Source organism: Clarias gariepinus, chromosome 7 (genome assembly GCF_024256425.1).
Source record: "Clarias gariepinus isolate MV-2021 ecotype Netherlands chromosome 7, CGAR_prim_01v2, whole genome shotgun sequence".
Lineage (NCBI taxonomy): Eukaryota > Metazoa > Chordata > Actinopteri > Siluriformes > Clariidae > Clarias > Clarias gariepinus.
The window spans coordinates 7,190,979-7,207,973 of NC_071106.1; the positions used below are offsets into that span (position 1 = coordinate 7,190,979).

Consider the following 16,995-nt stretch of genomic DNA (forward strand, 5'->3'; position numbering starts at 1 on the left):
CATGGCCCAGCCACCTGAGACGTCTCACACTGAGAGCTGCATGCAAGCTGCTCATGTCAGCTCGCTCCAGCACCTCAGTGTTGGGGATTCTATTCTGCCACTTGATCTGTAGTATGCGCTGCAGGCACCTCATGTGGAAGCTATTGAGTTTCCTTTCGTGTCTTGCATAGGTGGTCCATGTCTCGCTACCATAGAGGAGAGTGCTGAGTATACAGGCTTGGTAGACACGCAGTCTGGTCTTCTCAGTGAGGCTGGAATTGTTTTACACTTGCTGGTTCAGTTTGGCCATGTATGTGGCTGCCTTGGCGATTCTGCTGTTGATCTCCGGGTCGATAGACAGCGAGCTGAAAATATTGGACCCAAGGTAGGTGAAGTTTTCGACACCCTCTAGGGTGTGTCCGTCAATGGCGATGTTTGGGGGAGTCACTGTGCCCTGAGCCATGACGTTGGTCTTCTTCAGGCTGATGGTCAGTCTAAACTCCTTACACGCGTGGGAAAGACATGTGACAAGCTGCTGAAGTCCGTTTTCGGTGTCTGATGTCAAGGCTGCGTCGTCAACGAAGAGCAGCTCACGGATAAGTACCTCTGTGACTTTGGTCTTGGCACGGAGACAGGATATGTTGTAGAGCTTGCCATCGGACCTGGTGTGGATATAGACACCCTTGCTACAGTCCTTGAAGGCGTACTGGAGGAGCATGGAGAAGAAGATGGCGAAGAGTGTAGGCGCGAGGACTCAGCCCTGCTTTACTCCTCTGCTCACTGGGAAGGCCTCGGAGGTTTCGCCGTTATAGCTGTACAAGTTACAAGTTCACTGTTGATCGACCAGCCCTGAAGCCACACTGGGACTCTGGATAGACGCGGGAAGTGAGGGCCTGCAGGCCGGCTAGAGCGACACATGCTAACACTTTGCCAATGATGCTGTGGAAGGAGATGCCCCAATAGTTGTTGCAGTCACTCCAGGCACCTTTGTTATTGTACAAAGTGATGATGGTGGCGTCTCTCATGTCCTGGGGGATATAACCCTGATCCCAGCAGAGACAGAGGAGGTTGTGGAGTGGCTGTAGAAGGGCTGATTTCCTGCTCTTTAGGACTGCTGGAGGGATTCCGTCACTCCCAGGTGCTTTCCCACCGGCAAGGCAGTCGATGGCTTTGCTGAGCTCTTCCACAGTCGGTGGGGTGTCTAACTCCTCCATAACTGGCAGGTCTGTGTTTGAGAGCGATGTCTGTTACAATGTTCAGCGTTGCGTACTGCTCGAGGTAGTGCTTGGTCCATCGCTGCATTTCCTTTTCCTGGTCAGTGATAACATCACCTGTCTTGGAGGTGGGGGGGGGGGGGTCTTTCTCTCTTTCTTTCCATAGGCACTAATGGCAGAGTTATACACGGCGTCGCGGAGACGTGGCCACTTGGCATCGATGCTGTCATCTGCTGTCACTCCCACTCTGAGAGCATCTTCCAGCCTGCTGGTGAATTGCTGGATTTTCTCGGGGTTGCTGGCACAGCTGCTGTTGATGCGTAGACGACCCTTCTTCTTTGAGTGGTGCAATCTCTTCGGTGTTATGCGCACCTTACTTTCCACGAGGGCATGGTCTGTGTCGCAGTCTGCACTATGGTAACTACGGATGAGAAGGACGCTGCCAATGTTTGCTCTTCTAGTGATGACGAGGTCAAGCTGGTGCCAGTGGCGGGAGCGCGGGTGCCTCCATGACGCCTGATGGATCTCTTTGCACTTGAAGAAGGTGTTAGTCACGCACAGGCCATGGTGGCAGGAAAGCTCAAGCAGTCTCTGGCCATTCTCGTTGATCTTTCCCCTCCCAAAGCTTCTGAGGCACGTGGGCCACGTCAGCTCCTACTCTTGTGTTGAAGTTTCCAAGAAGGTAAAGGCTTCAGTGCTGGGAATCCTGAATATCGCTTCATCTAGGGCCTGGTAGAACTGATCTTTCTCCTCGGCAGTGGAGCGGAGGGTTGGGGCATATGCGTTGAGAATGCTGACTGGGCCAGAAGACGTTGACAGCCAGAGGGTGAGTAATCTCTATGTTCCAGATTTTCTGTTGGGGTTTACTCCCTAAGCCTTTGCCATAAGAGGGTATGCTGCAAGGCAGCGGAGGTTTGGAATCAGAGTTGCCTTCTCCTAGGTGAGCTACCATCCAAGTATTACGAGCCCCACCTGCCTGAAGCGACTGGTTTTTAGGCGCCAGTGGACCGCCTTCACTCCTTCTCCTGTCAGTAGAAACAGTTTTGCCAGGCTTAATAGTTAAGCCACACTAGAAGGCCAAGAGCTGGACTTGGTTGTCAGAGGCAATTTGAGACGCGCGGCATTGGGAGCATTTTATAGGGAGTGGGAGCCTATCCCCCACCACCATCCCCAACAGTAACAACCTTGAAACCATTTATACAGCCAGGGATATAATACTATGGAAAGCTAGTAGGGTCAAGCTTAGTCATATGATTAATCTGTGTAAAAAAAAGTAATGCATTAAAATACATAGATTAATCAAATGCGTAAATCCATAAATATGGACAGTCCTCATATACACACAATAAAAGAAAATATTATTGATAGTTTTGCCATAAAGCCAATCAAACCAGCACATCAAGCCAGTTTTTGATCACTTTTTGCTATATTGCTCTATCGCACACAGGCTTATGCAGAGGATTTGTCTCGCACGCAAGTGTGGAAAAAATTTACTAATCTATAATTGTAGTCAAGTGGAAGGCACCAAATACCCAGAAGGCCTTTGTTTAAGAGGCTTTGATTCTTGCAGTACTTGTTTAAAGAGGCGCCCGCACGACAAATTGAGGAAGTGAGAAAAACATGCAGGCAGGAGGCAAAGGTTATATAACAGAGCAATAGATAAGAAAACTAACATCAGGAAAAATATTAATCTGTAATCAGTAATAATAATACTAATAATATTTACTATGATTTTATTATCATATTTACTCTTACGTTGGTTAATGATAGTTGAGTAATGATAATTAAGAAAAATATGCAAAGTGTGACCCAAGAACAACCCGTACACACAGAGTGCAAGAAATTAAGGAACTTTATTTGAGGGGAAAATACAGAAAATGCAGGTCGTGATCCAAAATATAAAAATAAGCTTTCGGTTCTGCTTTAATTAGGACACAAAGCGCAAAGAGCCAGACTTCTGATTTTAAAAGCAGATAAACAACATAAATCATATTTATCAGATTGGGGGAAAAAAAATTAATTAATCACTAATCTTCAGCAATACCATCCTCACAGGAATAAGTGCTCTGAAAAGGCGATGAATATGGCTGTTTGAGTAAGGAAAGGTGTAACCACCTGCTTCCAGAAGGAATCTCAGACGAGAAGTTGAACGAGAAGGGCGCTGCCTGCGAACTAGAACAAAAAAGAGAATTTTTGTAAACATGGGCCCAATAGGAAAATCTGGACAAATGCACTAATATGTGCATTTTGTACATATTAAAAGAAATATAACAAAACAAAGCATACTGCAACATGCTACAACTAATATTAACCGTTACTTTACCAAATTGAACTAGTATACACAATAATAATCTACTATATATGCATACATGTAATCACGTAATCTTGATTTTAGTAGTGTAGGTTCAAAACTAGCAATACAAATAATCATGCAATAATCAGATTAATGTGATTGTCTTAAACTAACCATAATATGGGAATAGTAGTAGGTAAATGAAAAATAAATACAGTGGAACCTCGGATTACGAGTAACGCGGTGTACGAGTGTTCCGCAAGACGAGCAACGAGTTTCAATAATTTTTGACTTGAAAAACGAGCATTGTCTTAGTTAGAGCACCGAGTATCATGTTTCACGCATGCGCTTCTTGTTTTGACACCGAGCGTCACGTTATCACAAGTGAGCCAACGGTTTTTCTCTCTCTTGCAGGGGAATTGTAGGTAATCGTCTCTCCTGATGGGTGAATACACACACACACACGCGCGCGCGCACACACACACATTAATGGAGAGACCGTTTTTAAAACCGATTAAAAATTAGCAGGAACATCGCTAGTCACACTCGCATGAGCGCATACTAACGGGATCATTACTGTAAAGTAAAACAACAACAACCACAACAAAAAAATAAAAATTAATCAGCTCCTCACCTTTGAAAACAGCCGCGATAGAGAAGAGTTTGTGTGTTTGTTTGGCAACCTGAGAGGAGGAGAGCTGTAAAGCCGAGACCTATCGTCTCCCCTGCTGGGTCTTAGTGCTTGCAGTGTTTGAGTGTGCGTGTGTTTTTGTGTCTGTGTAAGGCAGAGAGTTTGTGTGTTTGTTTGCCAACCTGAGAGAAGGGGGCAGTAAACGCGAGCGAGCCCCCCTTCAGCCCCCCTTCACTCAGGTCTCTGGTAAATGAGCAGCTAACACAAGTTACTGAAGTAATAACTCTGTCTGCCTGCATACACAACTTTATAGGGTGTTACTGTTAAGTTACTGCTCTGAATCGTGTCACAGCTCCATAGCTAACGATAACTAGCAATAGGTCAGTCCTGGTGTTCATTGTGATTTTTACTCGTTTGTTCCAACCACCAAACTACTCAGCTAAAGTGCGGTTAATACAGATACATAAAATCTGGTGTAAAAGGAGAAATTTAACACCGAGCAGCATGCACATGCATGTCCAGGTTTCCTTCGGGTTTCTCTGTGTAGGCGGCCGCGGTTGTGCCTCAATATTTGAATTTCAGCGTACCACCACTGTGCGGAGGATATAAAACTAACATGTTCAAATGATTAACACATTTGTAATGGTCCACCTCACACACTGAACTCAACTTTTTACTCAAGTTAGTCATAAGTACATGACGTTCTTAACTTCAAATGTATTTAAAGTGCAAAAATACTACAAGTACTTCACAAACAAAACAGTGTGCTTAAAAATGTTTACATTTTCTGTTGATTAAATACATTTGCTAAGTAACATACTAGTAACTAAAGCTATGAAATATAAATATTTAGTAAAAGTACATTTCTCTGAGAGTTATAATTGTGAAAGTAATATAAAATTAAAATATTGCAGTGAAATATGTTACGTATGTTGTGATATGTAAGTAAAAGAAACTGAGTGATTTTTAATGTATTTTTTTGTGTAAAACGTTATATATTTAAAATATCTCTTTCACAGCACCACACCACAAAAAAAAAATTATAATGGAGATAAAACAGGAGGTAAATGTCAACTTTTTAAATGTTACAGAACTAAAATAAGGCTTGCAAAATTTTACTTTACCTAAAATGAACCCAGAATATACAACCTTTCCACTAGAATATACTACATTTTCCAATAACTAAAGTAAAAAAAAATATATAGTTGATAGTAATGCATAAATAAAGTTGGTTATCATTTTTATACAAGGGACAAAGACATTTAAAAGGGACATTCAAGTCAAAGCAGGACCTTTGATTGTGTCGAATAAAAGAACCCACTTATTTGAGTAAAACGTCCCTTTATTTCTCTCTATATTTTTTTTCTTTACAGGAAAAGTTGTGCATGGTTCTGCAAAAGCAAAATGCCTTTGGTGATCAAAGCAGTCTGTTTTTTGTAAAAGCATTCCCCTGGAATGTTCCCCTTAAATTTTATCAGCAAAGGTCTCTGTAAAATTAAATCAGCTTTACATCTTCGTTTCAGACAATTGTCATCATAAGTGCCGTTTTGACTTGAACACCACTCATAAATCATTGTGATGATGTATATTAGTCCAAAAAGTATGTATTTGAAAGAACTACTGGTTGAACTATTTTACCAGTCTGGTAAACTTTACAGTAACAGTCACACTTGTACTTACTTGTATTTTACTTTAATTCCTTTTTTTAGGTGCCAGTTTGAGGGATGGCAGTGAAAGGTCTGCACATTTGTCGCATCATCAAAAGAAATTTCGATTATTATCGAGTGTGTTACTGTTGGTCATGGATAGTCAGTATCCTGTATATATTTACACTGTCATTGCTTCTTTAAGACCTGAGAAGGTCTGCACACATTTGCAGAAAACTAAAGCATGAAGGTGTGCAATCTTTCAGATGTCAAATGTGACTGTAATGTGTGTATTGTTTCTTTGTTTATAATTTGGTGTTGGTAGATACATTGACCTGAATTAAAATACCCCTTGAGTAAAGGTTAAAGATAGTTAATTCAATTATTTTACTAATTTTCACTTAGGGTAACCATTGCATTAACTTCTGATTTTCATTACATTTACTCAATTTTGTACACCATTGTACTAAATATAGTTATTCAGGTCTACCAAAAATTTTTTTCTGACTTGTACACAATTCATGAAGTATAATTTACATAATTTTACAACTTTTATATTTACTCAATATTTTTAAGTGTAAAAATGTTTCACCAACAACAAAAAAAAGAGTACAGCACAGTTTTATTTTTTAGAGTGTGGGCTATTGTTTTTTACTTATATTATTTGTTAATTTAATTTACAGTAAATGATCCTCCTCTTTAATTTGCTACCTAGTCTAATCAGCACTCAACCGCACACAAAGTTTTTCAGAGTGCACCGGCAAAAGTAGACTAATGATTATGAACATGTCGGAACTCTGACCATTTAAAAAATTTATTGATAAATTAGTGATGTCTGTGGTTTCGGCTGTAGTGATAAAGGTGATCATGTCATCTTGTCGTCTCCGCAGCAATGGATGCACCAAAAATTCACTTTCCATACGAATTACATTGTCTAAAATTAGTTTTTTTTTATCAAAAACCGAAGAGAAAAAGGCTGCAAGGAGGGTTACATCATGGCCATTTTCCCCCAGCCGGGGAAAGCCGCCAGACATCAGAAGGGACTCCCATCTGAGGCCATGCCCACAGAGAGAGCTGGGAGGGGTCGGTTCGGCCATTTGCTGAAGGAGAGGGCCCATGCTGCTGCTTTGTCCGTTGTCCACCACTCACCAGCCCGTGCCTGCATGCTAGCGGGGCACTGCCCACCAGGTCTGCACGTGCACATTCTTCCCTTCACTTTCTTTCCGTTCTTCCTCCTTTAACCCTTTCCTTTCCCATTTTCCTAAATAAATCACCCTTTTCCCGTAAGACCTCGCCTTGTGTCCGTGCTTTATGGTGCCATCTGTGCAAAAAAAAAGGGTTGAATCTGTTACGATGTGATTTTTTTTTTTCCTTTTTGAATAATCTCAGTGTATGATTTAAACAAGACACAGACACAGCATAGACAGTGACATTTATTAACACGAAACATAAACAGATCAGGAACAGGAAACTAATCAGGATAACAGAGAAACAAACTGATCAGGTGACAACATTAGATGGAAGACATCAGGGAACTTAAATTACGTAGAACGCAACAGGATGATTCGAAGTTTAATTTACCATGCCTTATCATTGTTGCTCTGACTTACAGACAAAATTAAAGACATGTCTATTATAATATCAGAAAATCAGGTTTCACCTTTGTCAGCCAAGAACAGGAATCTGAGGCTATCATGGGCAAAGCCATGCCCAAAATAAACAAAATAAAATTTGCAGATTATGTTTATGTTAGCACCTTTTTTCTCTCAAAGTGATTTAGATGTCATCTTACCCATCATATTTTATTTTGTGTTAAGTTGAGGTTTAAATAGATAAATATAACATTTAGATCTAAATATACAGAATAGTAAAGTAAAATTATAGGTACATTACCGCTCTAAAGTTTGGGATTACTTTCTAACTCCATGGTCGTTCCTGATTTTTATTCGGCATCCAAAATAATCAATAATCTTTCAACAGTTAATTTTGAGAGTTATCTGCTTTTCATAATCTATAAAGCCTTTATAATGGCTCTAATCCCGTTGTTCTCAAAGTGTGGGGTGCGCCCCACTAGTGGGGAATACAGACATGACAGGTGGGGCTCAATGAACGGGAGGGAATTAGAACCTATTCTAATTCATGCTTTTCTTTATTGACAATAAAGATCGGACACTCGAAACTAAACAATCACTCGCAAAGAAATGGATAATTATTACAGCTAAATTAAAATAAAATCAGAAAAAAAGTGGAACCATAGTGCAACAATAACTGTTTAACGTCGGCATGTTAATTGCAGAGGAACAATATCTAAGGAAGCATTCGGTATTATATATGTAATTTCATTTATTCCAATGTGTATGCTGATGTTTCTGTATTTTTGTTAAAAATATATATTTTATCAGGCAGTACTAGTCTGGCATTTCTAGTTTCTAGAAAGTTGATTTTTGATCCTTCAGGCACTGAACAAAAAGCAAGATCAATTTCGTTTTACAATTTGGGTTGCTGTGCGGCATTTTGCGATGATCCCTAAATCATTCTTTGCACCGTAGAGAATAATGGTGTTTATGCTTTTAAACATGTATAATTTAAGGCAGATTTAGCTTAAAGACAATGTAGAGAGGAAATATATGTGGGTATCTTATTTGCGGGATTATTTATGCAGCTATTGAATTCGGAGATGCGAATATCAAACTAACTTTACCGCGGACACAAACCAGGTCAGTGGCGTACTGTATGTAGTGAGCATAATATCGTCAATGGATACATTTGTTACATGGACCACAAAAAAGCAGGTGATTCAGCACTATCAGCCTAATCAACCAAATAGCCAGCCAAAAGGAAAACATGATGAAGCCCCGTGTGTGTTTTGTGTCTTAACCCGCTGGCAGCAGACAGCATGAGACCGAACGAAGTAAGAAGACACTCAGAGATAACACACCCCAGTCACGTTAATAAGCCACTCTACCTCTTTGAAAGAAAGCTCTAGATAAGTGATAACAATTGCATGTATATTTTATCTGTTTTGAACTTGGTGTTATTTGATCTTATTGGTTCAGAAATTTATATATCAATAAATAGTAAACTTGGCCGATTTCGTTATCATTTTGTTGACAAGTGGGGCTTAAAAATTCCCCCACCCTCTTAAGTGGGGAATGACAGAAAATGTTTGAGAACCACTGCTCTAATCTGGGCGCTCTTATTGATTTGTGTGGCTGGTAACTCTAAATGAACTTCTCCTCTACAGCAGAGGTAAGTTTTGGTCTTGTCTTCCTGGGAAGGTCTTCATGAGAGCCAGTTTCATCATGGTGCTTGATCAATTTTGCAAATGCACTTGGCAATACTGTTCTTGCAAGATTTATTCCAGAAAGTCTGAACTCTGTGGCTTAAAATAAGAACTGACTGTTGTTGTTGTTGTTGTTATGTAATTACCTAATTCCATATGTGTTATTTTATAGTTTTAAAATACCCAGCTTTGTTGTAGAATGTAGAAAATAAAATCACTAAACAAAAACAAAGAAAGTCCAAGTGATCCTAAACTTTTGAGCAGTAGTGTATGTGTATAATAATTAGGTTTCAAAAAAGGCAATTGTTTTCACTGCGATGCACATTGTAATGACACGGCAGAGGGACAGAGCCAGGTGAGGGCATGGCTAAAATGATTATTATGTTTGCATATTTAGCACCTTTTTTCTCTAAATGATTTAGATGCCATTTTACCCATCATATTTTTCTTAGTGTTCAGTTCAGGTTTGAACAGAATAATATAACATTTAGGTGTAAAGATACAAAATAGTAAAGCAAAACTAGAGGCCAAAATAGCAAATATCTCCACAGCTACAGTAAATTTTCCAAGAGCGCTGACATAGGCTGGAATAAAGGTGATCCACACGGCACAGAATATGAGTATGCTGAATGTGATAAATTTAGCTTCATTAAAATTTTCTGGCAACTTTCGAGCAAAAAAAGCCAAAACAAAGCACATTAAAGCCAGAACACCTATATAACCCAGCACAGCCCAGAATCCTATAGTTGAGCCTATGTTACATTCTAATATGATCTTTTCCTTGTAGTAATTCATGTTCTTGTAGGGAAAAGGAGGTGCAACTCTTAACCAAAGCACACAAATAAGGACCTGTACAAAAGTTAAGGCAAGTACACTGAGTCTCTGCTGTGGAGGCCCAAACCATTTCATGACATTACTGCCTGGAAGAGTAGCCCTGAAAGCCATTAGCACAACTACAGTTTTCCCCAAAACACAGGAGATACAAAGGACAAAGGTGATCCCAAACACTGTGTGACGCAGCATACAGGACCACTGAGAGGGCCGTCCAATAAAGGTTAATGAACAGAGGAAACACAGAGTCAGGGAGAACAGCAGCAGGAAACTCAGTTCAGAATTGTTTGCCCTAACAATAGGAGTGTCTCTTTCTATTAGAAATAAAATAGCTACTAACACAGTTAATACAGCTCCAACTAAGGAAAAAGCTACCAGTACTATGCCCATAACCTCTGTAAATGAGATAAACTCTATAATTTTCAACACACATTTATCTTTGTCAGAATTAGACCAAAATTCTTCTGGACACTGCTCACAGTTATTTGAATCTGCAAAATAATTAGGGTCATCATTGTTACAAAGAAAAACAACATTTATATTAGGGTTTTATTTATTAATACAATTATTTAGGAACTGTATCCTAAATAATAAAAGGAGGATACATAATGTACAATTCACAGCTTGTCTCATAAATATGGTAATGTGGACATTACCTGTTTCATTACTGATCTCTCCCTCTGCACATGGTATACAGTCATAACAGCAAACAGGTCTTCCTTTCTGTGTAGCTTTTCTGGTGCCCGGAGGACAGCTCTCACTGCACACAGACCTTGGCTTCTATGTGATCAATATTTTGGATATTATATAGGACATTTAAAATTCCTGATATAATAGCACAAAATTATAAATTTTTATTCACGTATATTGTAATAATAAAAAAGACCAAACAATGTACCTCTCCTTTCTCTCCAGCCCAGACTATATTTTCAGCATTTAAGACAAACTGTTGTCCTCTTGGCAAAGAACCATCATAGTAACCCACAACCTGAAACTTCACTTGCCCATTTAGTCCCTGTTGCCAATTTATTACCTCATACTTTGCAGCTGTTGCCCCAGTACTGTCGAACCAAACACGGTCTCCGAATTTAGTGGTAAAATTTATCTTTTTTAGAGACTCAAGAACCTACAATGGGAGAAAAACAATTAATTTATTTCATCAATAAATCAGTCATGGACATGACCTGTTTTGCTTATCAACTTTGTGTTACCTGCCATGGCTGAATTATTTTGTCCTTCTCACAACTCTGGTTTTGTGTGCACTTTAAAAGGCTGTGCAAAGAATGTGCCACAGCATAAACTGCATTGTAAATGTTATTTGAATATCTCAGTTCTGATAAATCTTGTGTGTAATTTTGAATTTTAATAATGTCTTTATATTTGCTGCAGTTGTTTCCTAAATGAGAAAATGTACCCTTTTCATGCAAACAAGGAATTGCTGAATGATAGAATTCATTTGTGACATAGTTAGAAAAACCATCAATCTTCAATTTCTCTACAGCAAAACCAATGGATCCAGCCAGTATGTTGAAAGTTCCTGGTGTTACTAGGTCAACAGAAGTAATCCATCCGTCAACACCAATCATCTGGTAGCCAGTAACATTCTTTAGAATAAGCTGGCTCATTAGAATTTTCATATCAAAGTGGGTAAGAAATATGACAATTACTTTGGCTGTTCCTGTCTTGATAATATCTACCACTTTTATAATTTTTGCGATATCTGACCGGTCAAACTTCTCAGAGTACTCAACACATATGCCCTCCTCTTTCGCTGCATTTATAAAAATGGCCATTCCATCATTTCCGTAATCATTATCACTGTTCACAGCTCCAACCCAAGACCAGCCAAAGTGCTTGACCAAATATACTAATGCTCTACTCTGGTAGTAGTCGCTTGCTATGGTCCTGAAGAAAGAAGGGTACTCTTTTCTGTTGCTCAAACAATCACATGTGGCAGCATGACTTACCTAGGTATAAAAAGTTTCACGTTTTTATTTAACAATATTTATTTAACTATAAATCCAAAAGTGTGCTCATAAAAATTATTCTAATAGTAAGAAGAGCTTTAGTGTTTTGAGTGTTACTGCTGATCCTGATTAGGGATATAGTAGACACAGAGCTAATCCTTAAAATATAAGGTGGAAGTTAGGTGAATTTATCCACATCACAGCACAATATTCACACCTAGGGGAATATACTATCACCAGTTAACATGTAATAACATGCTATGCATACTGGTAGGAAACCTTACATGAAGATGAAGAGAATATGAAAAACTCTTTACAGGCAGTAACCCTAGCACAGAATTTAACATCACACCTTGAGGTCATGGGACAGAAATAAAATTTTCTGCACCACCTTACAGGCTATAGAAATTAAATAAATCGTTCAAAACACAAATAGTGTACATTTACATAGGTTAAATTTGTTGGAATATATTTAACTTGAGTAAAAGTAATAGTGTGCTTTTCCTGACTGTTGAAGAAAGAAACTTATATCGGAGGACTAAATAGAAAGGGGATAAAAAAGAAAATACAGTATGCTGACTTAACCACAGACAGTGCTCTCTTAATTGGCATAATCATATCATGCCTGTTTTTAAACTGGCTTGTACCAGTTAAATTATTTGTTAATAAATAAAGATTAAATAAATTTTTACCACTGGGATCTTGAAAGAACCTGTAATTCTTGTGAGTGCTATAGTAGGAGATGACTCTGACTCCCCTATTATAGCCTGTACAATTGCTTGTCCGGAGCAACTGGCATCTGCGTTCATTCCCAAACCATTCATCAAAGCCATGGCTGCCTTCATAGATAGCAATCTTGAGAGACGATTGTCATAAATTCTGTAACCAACTGAGATATTTGGGAGCAAGGTGTTGCTTCTGTTGATTTCATCAATTGCAAAAATCATGGTCTGGGCAAAGCGGAATTCACTGAGGTTAAATCTACAAATATACAAAAATAAGCTTAATATTTAAAATAATTTGAAGGGAAGAAATATTCTATTAGGTCTTCATTACAGGTCTTCATTACAAACCTAATGCAGATTAAGAGTTGTGGTTTTTCAGTATATGTCAGTGACTCCATCTGTGTACAATCTGGTATAAATATTGAAAAGATAGCTCCAATTATCACATCTCCATCTTTTGACAGCAGAGGATATTCAGGGTTTTCCAGAATATGGCAATTTTCCCCCCTTGCCAGGCTAAAATAAATAAGTAGTCCATGGAATAACATGATAAAGTTTGCCCAATGCATTTCCTGCTCCATGCCTTAACAGATATGCTCTTCAGATATTTATAGACATGCTTTGCTAGGACAATTTAGTTTTAACAAATCAGTGTTAGCCCCTGTGATGTCATTACATGATGGGATGGTGGCTCTGTTTCTCAATTATTTCTGAATTAATTTAGTCAATATACAAATTAATTTACAACCATACAAACGACTAGTGTTTTGCCCTTTACATGTTGGGTCTGCATGTGCTCTCAAAAGGTGTGATCAATGCCGCTTTGGTGAGAGTGGGTCACTGGCCACAGTAATCAATTCAAAGGGAAGCTATAAGAATGAAGGAAGAAACCCCAAACATGCAAATAATTCATAAACTGCACACAAAAAATGCTGGGTTGTTTTTTTTCTACCCAAACACTGGGTTGCCTTTGTTGGGTCATTTTTCTGGGTTATTTACAGAGAGTTGGGTAGTCTTTGTGTAACCCAGCTACTGGGTTGAAGTTCGCGTGGCCCCTCCCCCAAAGTTCACCGGCGTATTCAGCGGCTGTCAGCTTCGTGTCTTCTCTTTTGAGCGCTGATGACGGTTCATCCTCCTTGTGCATTTAAGGGAAAATGACGTTAAATACAAGGTCTGTACACACATGTTCACTAACCTAAGTCACATATGGCTGGTCTGAGGTATGATAATTTAGCCAACAATAACTGCTGGTTAGCCAAAGAACCCCACCTGTGTATAAAAGAAACGCCTAAGATGTCTGAGCTTTTTAGCTTTCTTAGTAGAATGCTTGCAGGGTGTACGAAGTGGTGAAGTGATGAATGAACGCTAAACTGTGCTAGCATGACGCAGGCATTTAGTTAGGCTGCAAGCCTTAGAACTTTATTAATGTCACTGCTTGAGACAATAAAATGCTGGGGTGTTACAAAAACACTGATCTTCTCACAAATATGCATACCTGCTAACCCTTCCGTTTTTGCAATAGCTAGTAATTTACTCCACGGTCAAATTTCTCCCGCATTTCTCCCGAGTTATAACATTTTATACTTTTTTCCCTTTGGCAAGTATGCAAATGTATCATCAGTAATTGCATGTAAATTAACCAGGTAGCCCTCCTTAACCAAAGTTGCTTGTGACTGAATTATCAGTCAACGCGTAACTACTAGATTGAAGTATTAATATTTGGTCGATTGTAATGTGCCAGTATAACACCAGCTATGACATTTTTTCAGTAATTAGCTTAAAATCAACGCAGACAACAAGATCAACTAGTCTGATATAAACAAAAATAATATTTAGGAGCTTTATCTTAAAAGCCATGCTTATTTTGGTGTTTTATTTTTGGTTGTAGCTGTCTTCATGTTTTTGTTTCTGGTTATCTATACCGTATCTTAATGGACAGCTTTGTCATTTTTTTATTTAGTATAAATTCTATTACACACTAAATTAGGAGTCTTATTCAGTTTAAGCTTTGCTATTCAACAAAATTTTTACTTTCTTTCAATTTATTCTTTTTAAGGTTGTAGCCAACATGATGGAATACCCACAGTAGGCTAAAGTGGCAAAGCTATACCCCTACATCCTGATGTTAAAAGATAATGACCAGTGCTGCTCTCAGGCATTTGTCATTCTGGTGGGGCAGGTTCTGGAGCAATGCACACTACTTGGGGCAGTTGATGTGTGCTTCAAGGCATTTTATATTTTTGACATTAACTATCCAAAGCAGCGTGCTCCTGTATAGGACTTTTTGTAATGTTGCTATGAAATAGTGAGGCCTACCTGAAAAGTCATAGACAGTGTTTGTATGTTAAAATGAGACCAGGGCTAGATAGTTTTGTTCTGCAAAAAAGATATCTGAAGTCACAGAGAGATCCTGCTCTGTAGAAGCTGCCTCAGCCTATTTGTGTTATTACTCCATTCTGCCCTTGTGAGTAATAGTATAGTGATGATGTCGCTGTTAATTATTTCTTGTGCTTTTGAAAAATAAATGTTTTTTTTATGAACATTTAATAGGATGCTGTTTATTGCATATACACTCACCTAAGGGATTATTAGGAACCCCATACTGATACGGTGTTTGACCCCCTTTCACCTTCAGTACTGCCTTAATTCTATGTGGCATTGATTTAACAAGGTGCTGAAAGCATTCTTTAGAAATGTTGGCCCATATTGATAGGATAGCATCTTGCAGTTGATGGAGATTTGTGGGCTGCACATCCAGGGCAGGAAGCTCCCGTTCGACCACATCCCAAAGATGCTCTATTGGGTTGAGATCTGGTGACTGTGGGGGCCATTTTAGTACAGTGAACTCACTGTCATGATTAAAAAACTAATTTAAAATTATTTGAGCTTTGTGACATGGTGCATTATCCTGCTGAAAGTAGCCATCAGAGGATGGGTACATGGTGGTCATAAAGGGATGGACATGGTCAGAAACAATGCTCAGGTATTGATTTCAAATTACGAGGCGTAAAGCGCAGAAGGAGAGTATGACGAGCCGGGCACCCCCTCGTAGAGACTGGGGTGGGGTTTGCTGCGCTTCGCAATCCGCCTTAATAAGACCGGACTTAAGGAGCATCATCTCCGCAAAAAAGAAGTCCTGAGTCCATCCGCCCAGGACCGTGGGGGTGAACAAGCTAGCGCACCAGGTTCTGCTTTGGTTCCTGTCCCTCAGGGCGATTTACATTCCAGGGCATATGAATGTGGGAGCAGACTTGCTTTCCAGACAAGCTGTGACACATGGGGAATGGAAACGCTACCCTATAGTAGTCACACAAATCTGGGAGAGATTTTATGTAGCAAAGGTGGACCTTTTTGCCTCGCAAGAAACAGCACAATGTCCCCTTTACTACTCTCAGACTCCTCCCGCTTCCCTGGGTCTGGATGCGATGGCCCATGCATTCCCACCAATAGCTCTGCTCCCGGAAGTCCTGGCGAGGGTCCGTCAACAGGGTTTGAGCCTTTTATTGATAGCGCCCAGTTGGCTGAACAGAGTGTGGTTCTATCTAATATTTCTCCTCAACGGCTCACTGTGAGTGATTTCAGTAAGGAGGGATCTTTTGTCTCAGGGGCCAATATTTCATCCCCGGCCCAAGCTCCGCAACCTTCACGTCTTGACCCTGAGGGGGACCAATTAAGAGATGCTGGTTTTCCAGCCAGCATAATTTAAACTATTCTTCAGAACTTATGCCTTTAAATGGAGTGGATTTGAAAATTGGTGCATGGCAAAACATGTGGCCCCAGTCCACTGCCGAATTGTTTCAGTGCTGGAGTTCTTGCAAGAAAAGTTGTCCTCAGGCTTATGCCCTAGCACTCTCAGAACGTATGTAGCCACTATTTTGGCTTGTCATGACTGACCGATGGGGTTTATGTGGGAAAGCACCCTTTAGTTGCCCATTTTATTTGTGGAGCTAAACGGTTGAGGCCGCCCACTAGAGCGATGGTCCCTACTTGGGACTTAGCTATTGTGCTCGAAGATCTAATTGACACCCTTTTCGAACCACTAGAGTAAGTGCCTGTCAGGCTTCTGACCCTTAAGATGTTTTTTTCTTATGGCCATCATTTTTTTTAAAAAGAATTGGGGATTTGCAGGCTTTGTCAGTTTCCCCGTCCTGCATAGACTTTGCCCCTGGGCTAATTAAAGCTGTTCTGCATCTTCACCCAAACTATCTTCCGAAAGTTCCATCCTCCATGCACCCAGTTGTTCTCGAAGCCTTCTGTCCTCCTGAGTTGAATTATTAACAAGGGGAATGTTTGATGTCATGTTGGCATTATACGATTTGTCTTGAAAACTTCTAACTAAAAAAATGCCAGCTGGCATGCCTAAAAATAGATGCAGGATTATTTTTTAAAGTCTAAATTAAAATGCTTTGGGCTATTGTTGTTTACT

At 39.6% G+C, this 16,995-nt stretch overlaps 1 protein-coding gene across 1 annotated transcript; it reads right to left on the reverse strand.

The window, feature by feature from the left end:
• Positions 1-1,235: 1,235 nt before the first annotated feature.
• On the reverse strand, positions 1,236-13,117 carry LOC128528217 (extracellular calcium-sensing receptor-like). The gene is made up of 7 exons (XM_053500972.1): positions 12,918-13,117; positions 12,537-12,825; positions 11,089-11,844; positions 10,776-11,003; positions 10,534-10,654; positions 9,447-10,368; positions 1,236-1,821 (listed from the first exon to the last, which is right to left on the reverse strand). Exons 1-7 carry the CDS (start codon positions 13,115-13,117, stop codon positions 1,236-1,238), a joined length of 3,102 nt encoding a protein of 1,033 aa, XP_053356947.1.
• Between the last annotated feature and the right edge of the window lie 3,878 nt (positions 13,118-16,995).